At 34.8% G+C, this 15357-nt stretch overlaps 3 protein-coding genes and 1 non-coding gene across 6 annotated transcripts; 3 read left to right on the forward strand and 1 right to left on the reverse strand.

Annotated features, from left to right (window-relative positions):
- Window positions 1-3569: 3569 nt before the first annotated feature.
- AT3G28550 (Proline-rich extensin-like family protein) lies at window positions 3570-7026 on the reverse strand. Of its 2 annotated transcripts, NM_001338959.1 has the most exons (3): window positions 6317-7026; window positions 5342-6091; window positions 3570-4465 (listed from the first exon to the last, which is right to left on the reverse strand). In NM_001338959.1, exons 1-3 carry the CDS (start codon window positions 6953-6955, stop codon window positions 3881-3883), a joined length of 1974 nt encoding a protein of 657 aa, NP_001327211.1. In that variant the 5' UTR covers window positions 6956-7026; the 3' UTR covers window positions 3570-3880. The 2 variants fall into 2 exon arrangements, with proteins under 2 accessions (NP_001327211.1, NP_189496.2); NM_113775.3 differs by having other exon boundaries at window positions 3646-7018.
- Window positions 7027-9772: 2746 nt separating this feature from the next.
- On the forward strand, window positions 9773-9916 carry MIR5997. Its single transcript, NR_141182.1, has one exon. It is a non-coding gene; the product is annotated as a microRNA ath-MIR5997 precursor (primary transcript).
- Window positions 9917-10103: 187 nt separating this feature from the next.
- AT3G28560 (BCS1 AAA-type ATPase) lies at window positions 10104-11599 on the forward strand. The gene has a single exon (NM_113776.3). It carries the CDS (start codon window positions 10611-10613, stop codon window positions 11382-11384), a length of 774 nt encoding a protein of 257 aa, NP_189497.1. The 5' UTR covers window positions 10104-10610; the 3' UTR covers window positions 11385-11599.
- A 1813-nt stretch (window positions 11600-13412) lies between these two features.
- AT3G28570 (P-loop containing nucleoside triphosphate hydrolases superfamily protein) lies at window positions 13413-15036 on the forward strand (the record flags this gene model as incomplete). 2 transcript variants are annotated; one of them, NM_001338960.1, is made up of 1 exon in its annotated part: window positions 13413-15036. In NM_001338960.1, the coding sequence occupies one exon, from the start codon at window positions 13521-13523 to the stop codon at window positions 14895-14897; it is 1377 nt and encodes a 458-aa protein (NP_001327276.1). The 2 variants fall into 2 exon arrangements, with proteins under 2 accessions (NP_001327276.1, NP_189498.1); NM_113777.1 differs by having other exon boundaries at window positions 13542-14897.
- Window positions 15037-15357: the final 321 nt, after the last annotated feature.

Here is a 15357-nt window from a genome sequence, read left to right on the forward strand (position 1 = left end):
TGAAATAATAAAAATATTACAAAAGTAATTGACTTCTTTATTCTTAGTGTTTTATATTTTGTTCATAAATATTAAATTACATTTGTTTGTTTTTTAAATTTTAACTATTATAGAACATACTATAATAACATTTCTTATTTTGAACATTTTTATGCTATATAAATTGAAAACACATGTTATATATTTGATGGCAAACGTTAATTTGTTTGAATTGTAACTTGTTCTAATCTAAAATCTATGTTTTTATCCCGTTCTATCTTCTTCCTTGTCGTTCCTGTTTTGTAATTCCTATTCTCGTTATATCATGTCCAAAGTTCATTTTTGCTTATATTTAAACACCATACAACAGACGGTTGTAATTTTTGAGGATTAACATATGTTCTGTTCAAATTTGTAAATATACTGTAAATTAAAATATGAAAACAAATTGAAAAAATAAATGATCTATCAACTATAATATGTCATACTCATACATTTGTTCTTGTGTATACATGTATATGAAAACAAAATTATATTTACTATTTAATATAAATGCAAAAATAAACACCGACTTGATATATTATCTTAAATCCAGAAATCCTGTTGTTGATATAATATATAATTAATCAAATAAAGATATTTGAATTTATTTGATAAACTTGCTTCATAACTCCAAGAAACGAATCTTACCAAAATCATAAAACTAAGAGATAGTTTAATGTGAATAAATTTAGAAAATCATTTTAAATTAATTTTTAAAAATATGTTAACTAAAAAATATCTTGTAATTAGTTAATTAGTCATCTTGATTTAAATTAAATAGTTCCCTAAATTTAATATTTTTCACTTCGAAATATTTACATTAAAAATTTAAAAACGTTATGTTTTCTTCTTAAATCTAATTTAAGATTAAAGTAAAAAAAACAAAAAAAGCAAAATCATTGATAATTAATTATATTGCTTCAAAAGCAGTACTTTTCAAAACGTCATTTTCAATGCATAAAATTGCTAAACCGTTCAAACTTTCTTGAGACATTGATGATCTCAAATAATTTTTCAGCACGCTTAGAGAAACTTCTTTCCATTGAGGCTACTGTCACAAGAGTGGTTAGTAAAATTCGATAAGCAATAAAGATATTTGGATAACAACCAATAGTATTCACAAACTCTAAAATCTCAATAGGTGCCATCACTTCATTATGTAAAGTTACCTGCAATATTTTTAACCCAGAAAAAACTCATCCAAGTCAACATCCGATGAACCACTATGAAAAAATGTATTATAAAAAGTAGTGCAACGTTCTCTTAATTCAATAGCATCAAGTGACTTTAGCTTCACTGAATTATATAAGAATCCAAAAACAGTCTCAAACGTTCTCATTTCCACAATTTTACTTTTCAAAGAAGCAATTGCCATATACACAATAACCTAAAATAATCAAAATTAAAAGTATCCTCAGGGGTTTGAATTACCTCATCATGACTGATCTCATCAAACTGTTTTCCCTAAACCTTCTACACTTACTTAGAAATTAGGCATCAACATCCATGTCATCAGCAAAACTTTTAGCTACATTCATACTTGAACTAAATCCATCAATTCTATAATTTCCAAAAAAAAAACGACACTACACCTTCTACTTGCTTCATTGCACTATCAATACAATTAGATTTAGCTTGTAATTTTTTACTAACCATGTTAATAGCAAATAAAATGTCATGCCAAATAATCATTCCAAGTAAGAACTCAAAATTTTCAAGTGCATCAAACAAACTTTCAGTCTCACTCTTTGATATAGCATCTTCACACAAGGTATATATTTCAAGTAAAGTTGGCCTTATTTGAGGAGCTTGATATCTTATAGCCTTGATTCTCCCATCGAGTATTAGACATATTTTTTACCGTAAAAGATGGAACATGCTTAAGTAAAATACTCCATCTTTTGGTAGAGCTTGTAAATATAGTATAGATGCGTTGCACAATTCCAAAAAAAAGATACAACTTTCAAGCAAGAATGTGCCATGTCACTAACAACAAGATTCAAGCTATGACAAGTACAAGGTAGAAACAATGCTTTCGGATTAATTTCTAGCAATCGCTTTTAAACTCTTTGATGTTTTCCTTTCATATTAGAACCATTATCATAACCTTGTCCTCTCACATTCTCAATATCAAAATCAAGCGACTTAAGAGCATTTTGTAATTCTTTAAAGAGGTCTAGTCCCGATGTATCATCTACCTTTAAGAACTCTAAGAAATACTTTTCTATTCTTATTTTTCCACTTGACATATTCACACATCGTACTATTATACTCATTTGTTTTTGATGACTAATGTCAAGTGTATAATCAAAGATAATAGAGAAGTATTTTGCCTCTTTAATAATACAGGGGATAGAAAGTCCAACCTTATAAGCAAGAAGAGAAATCAGCTCATTCTGATTATCATGCCCAAGATAGTGATGATGTATCTTATGAGTTTGGATGCGTCTAATATGATCCTTCATAATCAGAATGAGCTGATTTCTCTTCTCTCTTATAAGGTTTCAGCAATCATCTCAATCATTCCTAAAAAATTACCATTACTATTTTGGTAAAGTATATCACTTGAACCTCGAAATGCCAAATTTCTTTTCAAGAGACATTTTATAACATAAATTATTCTGGAAAAAACTTGTCCCCAACGTTCTTTTTCTTTTGCAATTTATTTCTGGAATTCTTAATCAATAGTTTGATTACTTAGAAATCTAACTTTTAAGTCATTCCAAATCCTCATACTAGCCATATGCTCCACATTTTTCTCATGATTTTTTTAGTCTATCACTAATATGTTTCCAATCTCTTAAACCTTTTCTTGCTAGTAAACTTAATTGACCATGAGATTGAAATAACTTACAGCAAAAACAATACACTTTATCCAGATGCTGTAAGTAAATCCACCACTTTCTATCATCAATGTCTCCATTACACAACTTTCTAAAATAATACTTATATGCAAAATGCCTTTTAGTTACATCATCAATAGGATACACAATATTCAGTTTTCTTTTAGGTCCTTTTTCAATCAACAAATCCCTTGTTTTACTGTCAAGATTATTCCAAATTAAAAAAAAAAAAAAAAGATTATTCCAATTTCTAGGGTCATAGATATCAAAAGGTGGAAGTTCATCATCAACATTCACGTTTTACATATTAGATGGATTTGACATGTTCTCATGAGACTCATTTACATTATCATCTACATTTTCACTTGAATGATCATGAGGATTGACACTAGGTTCTACACTAGGAATGGCTGAAGCTTGACTAGGGATTGTCGCAAGTGCAGGTGTTATGAAGAAATGTAGGCTTCGGAAATTAACTTATTGTTATTTTGATCTTAAAAGTTTATGTACTATAAAAGAATGATAATGTACAAGAGCAGTTCTTGATTTACAATTTTGGGAATGCGTCGTAATTGCTTCTTGTGTGAGTGTATTTTTATCTATACCAGATTTAGGTCAATGAGTAGGTAGGAAAAAAAACTTCCTTAAGTGAAAAAAACCTTGAGGATGCAATGATTTAAAAAAATCCATGCAATTTAGGTATGCAGTCCATAAACATGTCCCATGTTATAAGATTACATAATTATCTAAAGCTACAAAGTCAAGAATGTGAACTACGTAATTCAAATTTGCAAAGAACTTCATATAGATTGCAAGCAAACTTAAAACAAATAAAAGTAAAAGCATTAAACCATTTGAAGATTTTGAAGCAAAATATTTAATCAAATAGGCAGAATTAAAATTTATTAGATATGAATATCATGAAGAACAAAAGCAAAGATGAAATGAAATAAAACTTGGTAGCTTATATAAGAATCTCATTACAATTTCAAGTAATACGAAGGTGAATGTGAAGCTTAGTACTCAGTTTTTGGAGAAGGTGAGTATGATGGTGGTGGTGGAGAACTGTAGACATATGGTGGTGGAGGAGATTTGTAGTCAACCTTAGGGGAAGGTGAGTAGTATGGTGGTGGAGGAGATTTGTAGTCAACCTTAGGGGAAGGTGAGTAGTATGGTGGTGGTGGTGAACTATAGACGTATGGTGGTGGTGGAGATTTGTAATCTACCTTAGGGGCAGGTGAGTAGTATGGTGGTGGGGGTGAGCTGTAGACATACGGTGGTGGGGGAGATTTGTAGTCTACCTTCGGGGAAGGTGAGTAGTATGGTGGTGGTGGTGAGCTATAGACGTACGGTGGTGGAGGAGATTTGTAGTCTACTTTAGGGGAAGGTGAGTAGTATGGTGGTGGTGGTGAGCTGTAGACGTACGGTGGTGGGGGAGATTTGTAGTCTACCTTAGGGGAAGGTGAGTAGTATGGTGGTGGTGGTGAGCTGTAGACGTACGGTGGTGGGGGAGACTTGTAAACTACTTTAGGAGAAGGAGAGTAGTATGGTGGTGGTGGTGAGCTGTAGACGTACGGTGGTGGGGGAGACTTGTAGACTACCTTAGGAGAAGGAGAGTAGTATGGTGGTGGTGGAGAACTGTAGACATACGGTGGTGGAGGAGACTTGTAGACTACCTTAGGAGAAGGAGAATAATATGGTGGTGGTGGAGAACTGTAAACGTATGGTGGTGGGGGAGACTTGTAGACTACCTTAGGAGAAGGAGAGTAGTATGGTGGTGGTGGAGAACTGTAGACATACGGTGGTGGGGGAGACTTGTAGACTACCTTAGGAGAAGGAGAATAGTATGGAGGTGGTGGAGAACTGTAAACATACGGTGGTGGGGGAGACTTGTAGACTACCTTAGGAGAAGGAGAGTAGTATGGTGGTGGTGGAGAACTATAGACATACGGTGGTGGGGGAGACTTGTAGTGTACCTTAGGGGAAGGAGAGTAATATGGTGGTGGTGGAGAACTGTAGACATACGGTGGTGGGGGAGACTTGTAGTGTACCTTAGGAGAAGGAGAGTGATATGGTGGTGGTGGAGAACTGTAAACGTACGGTGGTGGGGAGGACTTGTACACAACCTTTGGAGATGGAGAATAACATGGAGGAGGTGGTGGACAGACACATACATGAGGGTGTGGTGGAGATTTGTATAGAACCTTAGGGGATGGTGCGTGGTATGGTGATGGAGGAGACTTGTAGTATACTTTAGGAGAAGGGGAGTAGTATGGTGGTGGTGGAGAACTGTAAACGTATGGTGGTGGGGGAGACTTGTAGACTACCTTAGGAGAAGGAGAGTAGTATGGTGGTGGTGGAGAACTGTAGACATACGGTGGTGGGGGAGACTTGTAGACTACCTTAGGAGAAGGAGAGTAGTATGGAGGTGGTGGAGAACTGTAAACATACGGTGGTGGGGGAGACTTGTAGACTACCTTAGGAGAAGGAGAGTAGTATGGTGGTGGTGGAGAACTGTAGACATACGGTGGTGGGGGAGACTTGTATAAAACCTTTGGTGAAGGAGAGTAGTACGGTGGTGGTGGAGAACTGTAAACATATGGTGGTGGAGGAGACTTGTAGTCTACCTTAGGGGATGGTGAATAGTATGGTGGTGGAGGAGAACTGTAAACATATGGTGGAGGAGGAGATTTGTATACAACCTTTGGAGATGGCGAGTAGTATGGTGGTGGAGGAGAACTGTAAACATATGGTGGAGGAGGAGATTTGTAGTCTACCTTAGGGGATGGTGAGTAGTATGGTGGTGGTGGGGAACTGTAAACATATGGTGGAGGAGGAGACTTGTATACAACCTTTGGTGAAGGTGTGTAGTATGGGGGTGGTGGGGAGCTGTAGACGTACGGTGGTGGGGGAGATTTGTAGACTATCTTAGGAGAAGGTGAGTAGTATGGTGGTGGTGGTGAGCTGTAGACGTATGGTGGTGGTGGAGACTTGTAGTCTACCTTAGGTGATGGTGAGTAGTATGGTGGTGGTGGAGAACTGTAAACATATGGTGGAGGAGGAGATTTGTAGTCTACCTTCGGGGTTGGTGAGTAGTATGGTGGTGGTGGGGAACTGTAAACATATGGTGGAGGAGGAGACTTGTATACAACCTTAGGGGATGGAGAGTAGTATGGTGGTGGTGGAGAACTGTAGACATACGGTGGTGGGGGAGATTTGTAGTCTACCTTAGGGGAAGGTGAGTAGTATGGGGGTGGTGGGGAGCTGTAGACGTACGGTGGTGGGGGAGATTTGTAGACTATCTTAGGAGAAGGTGAGTAGTATGGTGGTGGTGGTGAGCTGTAGACGTATGGTGGTGGTGGAGACTTGTAGTCTACCTTAGGTGATGGTGAGTAGTATGGTGGTGGTGGAGAACTGTAAACATATGGTGGAGGAGGAGACTTGTATACAACCTTAGGGGATGGAGAGTAATATGGTGGTGGTGGAGAACTATAAACATATGGTGGTGGAGGAGATTTGTAATCTACCTTAGGGGATGGTGAATAATATGATGGTGGTGGAGAGTTGTAAACATACGGTGATGGTGGAGATTTGTACTCCACCTTAGGGGATGGCGAATAGTATGGTGGTGGTGGGGAACTGTAAACATATGGTGGTGGAGGAGATTTGTAGTCTACCTTAGGAGATGGTGAATAGATTGGTGGTGGTGGCGAACTGTAAACATATGGTGGTGGAGGAGACTTGTAGTCTACCTTTGGGGATGGAGAGTAATATGGTGGTGGTGGAGAGTTGTAGACATATGGTGGTGGAGGAGACTTGTACTCAACTTTAGGAGATGGTGAATAGTATGGTGGTGGTGGAGATTTATAATCAACTTTAGGCGCTGGAGAGTATTCTAGTGGTGGTGGTGGAGAACTGTAAACATCTGGTAATGGAGGAGATTTGTATTCCACTTTGGGAAGTGGCACAGAGTATGGTGGAGGTGAGCTATCTGTGTATGGCTCATATGCCGCAACCATTGTTGCCATGATGATAACTCCTATAGCGTAGACGAGATGGGCAGAAGGCCCCATTTTAGAAGAAGATATCATTGGCAAAGTATTTCTTGTTTTGGTTTGTATTTTAAAGAATGAGTGCTGAGGTTTATATAGCAAAGATTTTCTCTAAATCCAGCTATACTTTCCATATTTTTTTGGACTCCATCTAACTAAGTCGTGGAAGCATGTCTACACGATACTAGTTGGAGACGACGTGCAAGAACGTTGACGAGCCGCTTTTCTTTTTATATTTAGCAAACATCAACTTTAACATGTTGGTGGATGTATCATATTGGTCAACGGGCTAGTTTAATCTTTTGTTTTTACCTTTTTGGGGTCACTTCATATCAATTTTTAGATTTTTGATGGATCTTGGGTATAATTTATAATCGATAATTTTGAAAAAAAATGTATAATCTATTCAAATGTTTATAAATATGTATTTATACATATATCTTTTGTAAAATTAGTATTGGCCTATTTATAAATATTTATTGTGTTGAATATTGATGACTTTTTTAAAAGTTTTTTTTTATTATAGAATTAAAATACTTTTGCCTAACATATACCATTTTTGTTTGAAGATTAGTGTTCTAAAATTTGAATTTGGATTCTATCTGTATAGTGTCCAAGCCTCCAAGATTTATACATGCGTTATTAACAGTCTAAAGGATCTTCCAAAACATAAAATAGAGTGTCTTCTCGAGTACTCTCTGACGCTCAAGCCAATAGAACAACATGATTATACAAAAAGCTAGTTCTCGAGGGACTAGTTATGCCTCAGCTCTGAGTGTTCTTCGAAAGTGGTTCAAGACTCAATTTGAACCGAATATTTGAACCGAATCGATCCAAAAAATATTCGAACTGAACTCAAACCGATTTAAAAAAATACTTGAATAGTACTAGAACCTTTGTACCTGAAGAACCCAAGATCCGAAGATAGCCGAAAATATCCGAAATACAAGTATATATCTAAAAAAGATTAGTTGTACTTATACATATAATAAACCTAGTAAAAACGAATCCGAAGATTATACTTCATCTTCTATAGGATTGATCTTCATCTAAAATTTTACTTCAATCTGGTTGAATTAGGCCAGTTTGATCACAGCTTCAATCGAATTCACAGTGGCACCAAAAAGTGTTGTTGAAACCATGGACCTATTTTAGGTGGACATTACTTCCTTAGCCTTCAAAGTTGTCGTTAAGGTGTTTTATCAACATATCAAACTTGCGCATAATGCTTACTTGAATTTTTATTGACAAACGACATTTTAGTTGTTAGGAATTTCATTACTTAGATAATTGCTATTACGAAACCAGGATAACTTTACAATTGTGTTTTGAATTCAAGAACGGTTCTAAAAGCTTCTCATAATTAATATAAATTTATTTCATAATTCCTTGATGATTTGCGTTTATTGAATGCTTTTTGTTATATTTTATTTTATCACCTTGAATATTGAAAACTCTTGTTTATTTTAGCTTTATTCACATTGCATTGCTTGGTTCCTGTAAACTCGATCCTAAATTACTACTGCAATTGTTACCGTGCACTTGCGGTAAATTGATTTGGGGTAAAAAGCGTTACAGATATCCTACGGATTTCTCAAGTCATGCATAGGGAATGACAGTAAGAGTTTTTCTTGGGGAACCTTATTTTCGACGTATCTTCGATGAGCCGATGTATTGTCTTTCTGTCCTCATGTTCAAATAATTATTGGTGACTAATAATTCATCCCAGCAACAACCAATCATTCGAAAGTATTATAACTGCAAATACATGGGTTTAAAATTAAAAATTACAGGACTGATCAAAGTCAACTTTGATAATTCATTCCATAATTATTAAGAAAACTATGTACTTGTTTCTTGAATTTCAAAACTCAATACAAAAAAATTACTAACTAGTTAACAAAAATAAATTATGTGCTAAAACAACCTATTAATAGAGAATAGATAACGTGTCAACCAAGCTTATTACCAAAAAAGTATCACACACTATACATTTAAGTGGACTAATTTAAAAATGATCTATTGACGTCGAATTTATAAATATTTAATTTATCACCCAAAAATAGAGGGTTAATTTTATTTTTCTAACCCTACAAGTTTGATATTATGTTATTAACGAAATCATATTTAAATATAAAAATGATTGGAACAGTGAAGGTAATACCTTTAATCCTCTAATCCACATGCGTTCTTATATTAATAACAAAAGAAATGGATACAGAAGTGTGTGCAAAATAGTTGGATATTGCATTTTCAATTGAAGTCTTAATTGTTAAAGAGTGAATGTTAGAACTAAACCAATTTCAAGAGAAAAAAAATATTTGATTGCATTTTGTCATAATTTCTTACTCAAAGTTATAAGTGTTTTTTCTTTCTTTCTTTATAAACTAATGAGTGATAACGTTCACTTTTTACGGAATATAGATTATCAACTGAAAAACTCAAAAAAACAATGTTTATCATTCTAAGTATTGCAAATATTTTTGTTTGTTAATTCTCCTAGCATTGTCAATTTATAATCATTTATCTTTTTACATCAATTTTATAAAATAATATTTTGAAACCCTAAGTGAAGAAAGTGTAACAAAACGGCTGCGTTTGATTCACTTGTTGTTGGATACAAGACTGCAAGGCATCAAACCTTTGCAATCACGTAAGTCCTGATATTATTCTGATAGCTTTTCTTTTTTAATTCATAAATTTCCAGTAATCACAAAAAAAAATACAAAGCCCAAAGGCCAGACCCAACAAAGGAAAATGACAGGACCTGCAACAAGACCACAGGCCCAACAAGATCAGAAGAGAGAGAGCAACATGTTGCAGGAGCATAGATCAAAACCATTCGATATAGATTAGACCCATTCTCTAGATCTCAACAGGTTGTTCCTCCTTCTTCCTATTTAGTTACTTGGTTTCAATTGTCTCTTTTTTACATATGCTTACCTAGGCTTGAAACAATTGAAACCAAGTAGCTAAATAGAAAGAAGGAGGAGGAAACCTGTTGAGATCTAGAGAATGGGTCTAATCTATATCGAATGGTTTTCTTGATATCCAAAAAAAAAAAAAAAGAGTAAGGGACTATGGAACATATAAGCTTCAGCAACTTCATGAAGTTTTATGAATAATTGAATACCCATTTCTAAAGCTTCAAAGGCTCTTAAATTTTCTACCAACAAAAAGGAAGTAATTCCATAACCAATTTCTCTGTCTATAAAATTTACAAGTTTAATATTGATGGAACAAATCTCTCTGTCTATAAAATAAATGAATTTTCAGTACCAAAACTTTTACATCACCACTTTATTTTTACACTGCACACTTTGCTGCTTGCTCTATAATTGTGGTCAGAACTCAGAATCATTTTGGTCCCCACACCTAGCTTCAAGCTCATAGCATCTTCATGAGCAGATAAACAAAAATCTTTGAATACTTTTTAGTCAAATTCGTACTCAAGAACGAAAAATATGTATACGAACAAACCCTAATTTCACTGTATTATAAAGATTTTTTTTTTTAATCAAAATAACAATAAATTTCGTGGCATTTTTGAGACACTCAAAAATTAAAACAAGAGTAAGATAAATAGAGAGTGAGTGGTTTAGAAGCGATGTGAGCCAAAACAGAGCAAAACTTGACAAGTCTCATAAGAAACAGAAAGCAGAGAGAGTTTCGTGGGGCACAAGCAAACACAAAGATGCTTGAGACCGGATCGATTTGGGGTTTCACAGGCTCAACGATGACGAGCCTTATGTTCTTCTGGGCGATGTACAACCAAGTCCACATTGAGAAATACATTTACAAGTTGATGGGATGGGTTTCGAATTCTGTTCACATAAAGTTCAACGAGTATTCTGGAGAAGGTCTTGAGAAAAGTGAAGCGTTTGACACCATACACAACTACTTGTCCACGAAATCAACAGCTCTTGGAAACAGATTAAAGGCCAACGAGTCTAAAAAAAGCAAATCTTTGGTGCTTAGTTTGGATGATCACGAGACAGTTGAAGATGTGTTTCAAGGTGTGAAGGTGAAGTGGTCTTCAAGCGTGAGAGAGAACCAGAATCAGTCTAGTACGAACCGTGATAAGGGTTTTGCGGAGAGAAGGTACTTGACTTTGAGTTTCCATAGTCGGCATAGAGAGATGATCACAACGACTTATCTTGATCATGTTTTGAGAGAAGGGAAAGAGATTGGGTTGAAGAAGAGAGAAAGGAAGCTTTACACTAATAACTCGAGTCATGAGTGGATCTCTTGGAGATTAGGAACAAACTGGAGCAACGTTTCTTTTGATCATCCTGCAACTTTGGAGACTTTCGCTATGGATCCAGAGAAGAACAAAGCAGAGAAGGAAGCTTGGAAGAAGAGAAGGAGAAAGCGAGGAAGATTACTGAGGAAGAAGAGAAGAACAAAGCAGAGAAGGAAGCTTGGAAGAAGAAGAAGAAAGCAGAGAATGCAGAGAAGAAGAAATTGAAGCCATAATCAGAAGGAAGCTGATGTAAACGGTGACGTTTGATTCATTTCTTCAACTACAAGAAAACTACGAAGAAGGATCAGAGTTTGCTTGATGCTAGATCAATTAGGATTATGATCGGAATGTTTCTTGATGTTTTTAGTTTATTTGCTAATTGGATATTTTAAGTTCTATCTTAGAACATGTTTTAAATGCTTTTTCTTGGTAATGGTAACAAATATATAATGTCTCTAATTTTTCCTAAAACCATCTATATATACATTTTTGCAGTCATTTTGTGAAATAAATCATGTAGTTGAGACTTATTTACGATGGCTGCCACTGGATTTTAATGTTTGTTTTTGATAATTATAAAGAAAATCTTCGAATTAAATATTTGACATTTAACAATCTTCCTAAAATCTCTCCACATTAACTACACGATTATTTACTAAAATAAAACTTCCAAAATATTTAATATCATTTAATTACAACAAAATTATCATTTTTAATATTGCTTTTCTCCATGACTATAACAATTCGATTATAATCATCAAAGCGTAGAGATATAATTTGATAGCATTTAATTACTACAAAATTACAAAATATTTAGACAATGATTCATAAACATATCATAAATAAGATCAACATTAATAAAATAAATGGGTTTTTTTACGGGACGGGTTTGGCAGGACGTTATTTAATAACATTTGTAAACTATAAAATAAAAATATTTTATAGATAGATACAATTTGTAAACTTTTATATATACTAACTTTAAAAAATAAATTGTTCCCGCGGTACACCGCGGGTTAAAATCTAGTATAGCTACAATCTTAAAGAAGTGTGAGTACTATAAAATCTTCCTTTAGTTTGTGTATTGTTCAATGTCCATGACTCGAAATGAATTTCATGAATTTATTAAAAAAACTAATGTAACATTTTAAGGATTTTTCAGTTCAAATTACTTTCTTAGTAACGAATAGAAACCAGAGTAAATACGAACAACAACTACTCAATAACTTATGGTAATACGACTTATCCCATACTAGACTACTATACTAGTCTTGTTGTATATTATGTATTTTCTTGTCCTTATATAATAGAAAAGAAATACCAATTAATAAACGTATGGACATGAAATGGATCACCAAAAGATTCTTTTGAGGCGAATCTTTGAAGATATGAAAGATGGTATTGGTAACTTGTCCCACAAGAAATCATCTTCTCAGTCCTATCACAAAGGACTGTTTTTGGTGTGACAACAAAGTACTTCTTTCTTCCTGTTCAAAATCATCTCCACTCCACTGCTGACAAAGATTTCTAATCTCATGAAGTTATGATCAGGAGTAAAGATATTTAGTGCAAGTGTGTTCATAAGAATTTTTTTAAAAAATATTATAAATTTGGTGTGATTTTTTAGGTTACATAGTTATATTTGTGTGATGGATATAAATTGATCTAGGATAAAGTTATATATATATATATGTATATATTAACTGATTATTTGAAATGTTGGAACAATTTACAATGCAACTTAATTTTCTTTAGCCAGAAATTGGTCCCCATACCCCTATATGACGTAACTTCAAAGATCAAAGCCCATAGTATCATCTCTATTATTAAAGCAAATATATCAAAATCTTTGAATTATATTTTCAGTCAAATCCCAAGAAGCTGAAAAGGACATGAAATTTACACCAGTATACTTTTTTTATTATAGAAAACTTGGTTATCAAGGAAAAATAGAAATTTGAAGATTTCTAGTTTTAGAAGAAATTAAAAAAATTGAGAAATTTCCATTAAATAAAAAAGAAAGTGTGAAAATTCTTTCTAAATTAAGGAAAATGGAAGAAGATTTCGTTAATTACAGTATATTACACTAATACTAAGTAATAATGCAAATGTCCTATTTCTAAAAGGAATATGTAAATGAATAATACAAAATAACTAAAGAGCAAAAACAAAAAGAAACTTCCACATCATCAATCACTACGAAGACAACTACATAAAGAAACAGAGAGAGATCGCCACAACAAGAACAAAGATTATGACCTAAAACCAAATCGAGAGAAGATCAAAAACCCTTCATATTCTTTTTCTTTTGGTCGAATCTTCATATCCATTAAAAACAAGAAACCAGTTATTGAAATCTTAATGAGATCGATCGTGAAGCCGATGTTTGCAGAAAACCTAACGAGGATTGGATCAAACGTGGCGGGTCTGTTCTTCGTCTGGTCAACTCTCAAGAGATACTTCCCTCGACAGATTCAGCAACTTCTCTTCAATGCAATCCAACGAATACCAATTTTCAAGAGGCTCTCAGACAAGATCCTCGAATTCTTCTCACCTTACGCTTACATCAGATTCCGTGAAATCGAAGGGTATAGATACAACTACGCTTTTGCAGCTGTGAAGACCTACCTTGGTGCAAAAGTTAACTCTGAAGTGAAGAATCTCAAAGGGAATCAGGTTAAAGAGAACATGTCTTTGGATTTGAAACGAGACGATGTTAAGATAGAAGAGGAGTATGAAGGTGTGAAGATGTGGTGGGAGATCTTTAGATGTGTTAAAGGGAAGAAAATCTGTAGGCTTACTTTTCATAGAAGTAATTGGGATGTTGTGACTGGTTCTTACTTACGCTACGTTGTTGAAGAAGGGAAATCGATTAAGGCGAGGAAGAAGAAAGTGATGGTGTTGATGAATAATCCGAGTTTGAATTGGAAAACAAGTATGAAAGGTCTTTGGACTTGCACTGAGTTCGAGCATCCCGCAACGTTTGATACATTGGCTATGGATATTGACAAGAAAGATGAGATTTTCAGAGATCTTGTGGCGTTTAGAGATGGTAAAGAGTATTACGATAGGATTGGGAAAGCTTGGAAGAGGGGTTACTTGTTGTATGGACCTCCAGGGACGGGTAAGTCTACGATGATCGCGGCTATGGCGAATCTTATGAAGTATAATATCTATGATCTTGAGTTAACTTCGATAGGGAACAACTGGGAGTTGAAGAAGCTGTTGATAGCTACGACTAATAAGTCTATCATTGTGATTGAGGATATTGATTGTTCCTTGGATCTCACGGGAGAGAGGGAGGTTAAAGACCTAAAAGGCGATAAAGAAGGGAAGAAGAGTAATGCAGTTACACTCTCAGGGTTATTGAACTTTATAGATGGGATATGGTCAGCTTGTGGACAAGAGAGGATTCTTGTGTTTACAACGAATCATGTAGGGAAACTTGACCAAGCTTTGATTAGAAGAGGTCGTATGGATATGCATATTGAGCTATCTTATTGTACGTTTGGTGCGTTCAAGATTCTTGCTAAGAACTATCTGAATATTGATTCGCATCACTTGTTTGGAGAGATTGAGTCTTTGCTTAAAGAAACGAAGATTACACCGGCTGATGTTGCGGAGCATATGATGGCGAAAGAAGTTGATGGTTCACTTAAGGGTTTGATTCGAGCTTTGGAGAGGATTAAGTGGAGTCAAAACGTTAAAGTCGAAGAACAATTACAACAAGGAGATTAACCAATGAGATTCTAGTGATGCAATTTCATTAGCTGCTTTGAATTTCTGTTCATATTTTAGACTCTTAAGTCACCAATTCTAGCTTGTAAGATCAAACGTGTTGAATTTAAGAGCTGAGATTAATATATCTACTACTTCAGCCTCTTGTAGATCTTTAACAGTGCTTGGATTGACTTACTTTGGTGAGCCTCAATCACTTCCTTAAGCTTCTCGTAGCTTTTGGTCTCATACTCCATGAACACTTCCTACAATTTTCAGATCAAACCAGACCAAATTAGTATATGTTAGTTGTTTATTAGACCACATATGAATAGTTAACAGCAAACTAGTACCTGCACATGGAACTTGACTCACATTGACAATGAGTACTTAGCCAAATCATTTGCACCTTCCAAAGTTGGTGATCAAATCTATTATATGGCCACAAAGTTGTTTGAAACTCAACCTAGATAGAGGATAA

This window comes from Arabidopsis thaliana, chromosome 3, assembly GCF_000001735.4.
Source record: "Arabidopsis thaliana chromosome 3, partial sequence".
Classification (NCBI taxonomy): Eukaryota; Viridiplantae; Streptophyta; class Magnoliopsida; order Brassicales; family Brassicaceae; genus Arabidopsis; species Arabidopsis thaliana.

Bases quoted from the DNA above. Each gene is read 5' to 3' on its own strand.
- AT3G28560 (NM_113776.3), top strand. From the start codon at position 10,611: ATGCTTGAGACCGGATCGATTTGGGGTTTCACAGGCTCAACGATGACG.
- AT3G28550 (NM_113775.3), bottom strand. From the start codon at position 6,955: ATGATATCTTCTTCTAAAATGGGGCCTTCTGCCCATCTCGTCTACGCT.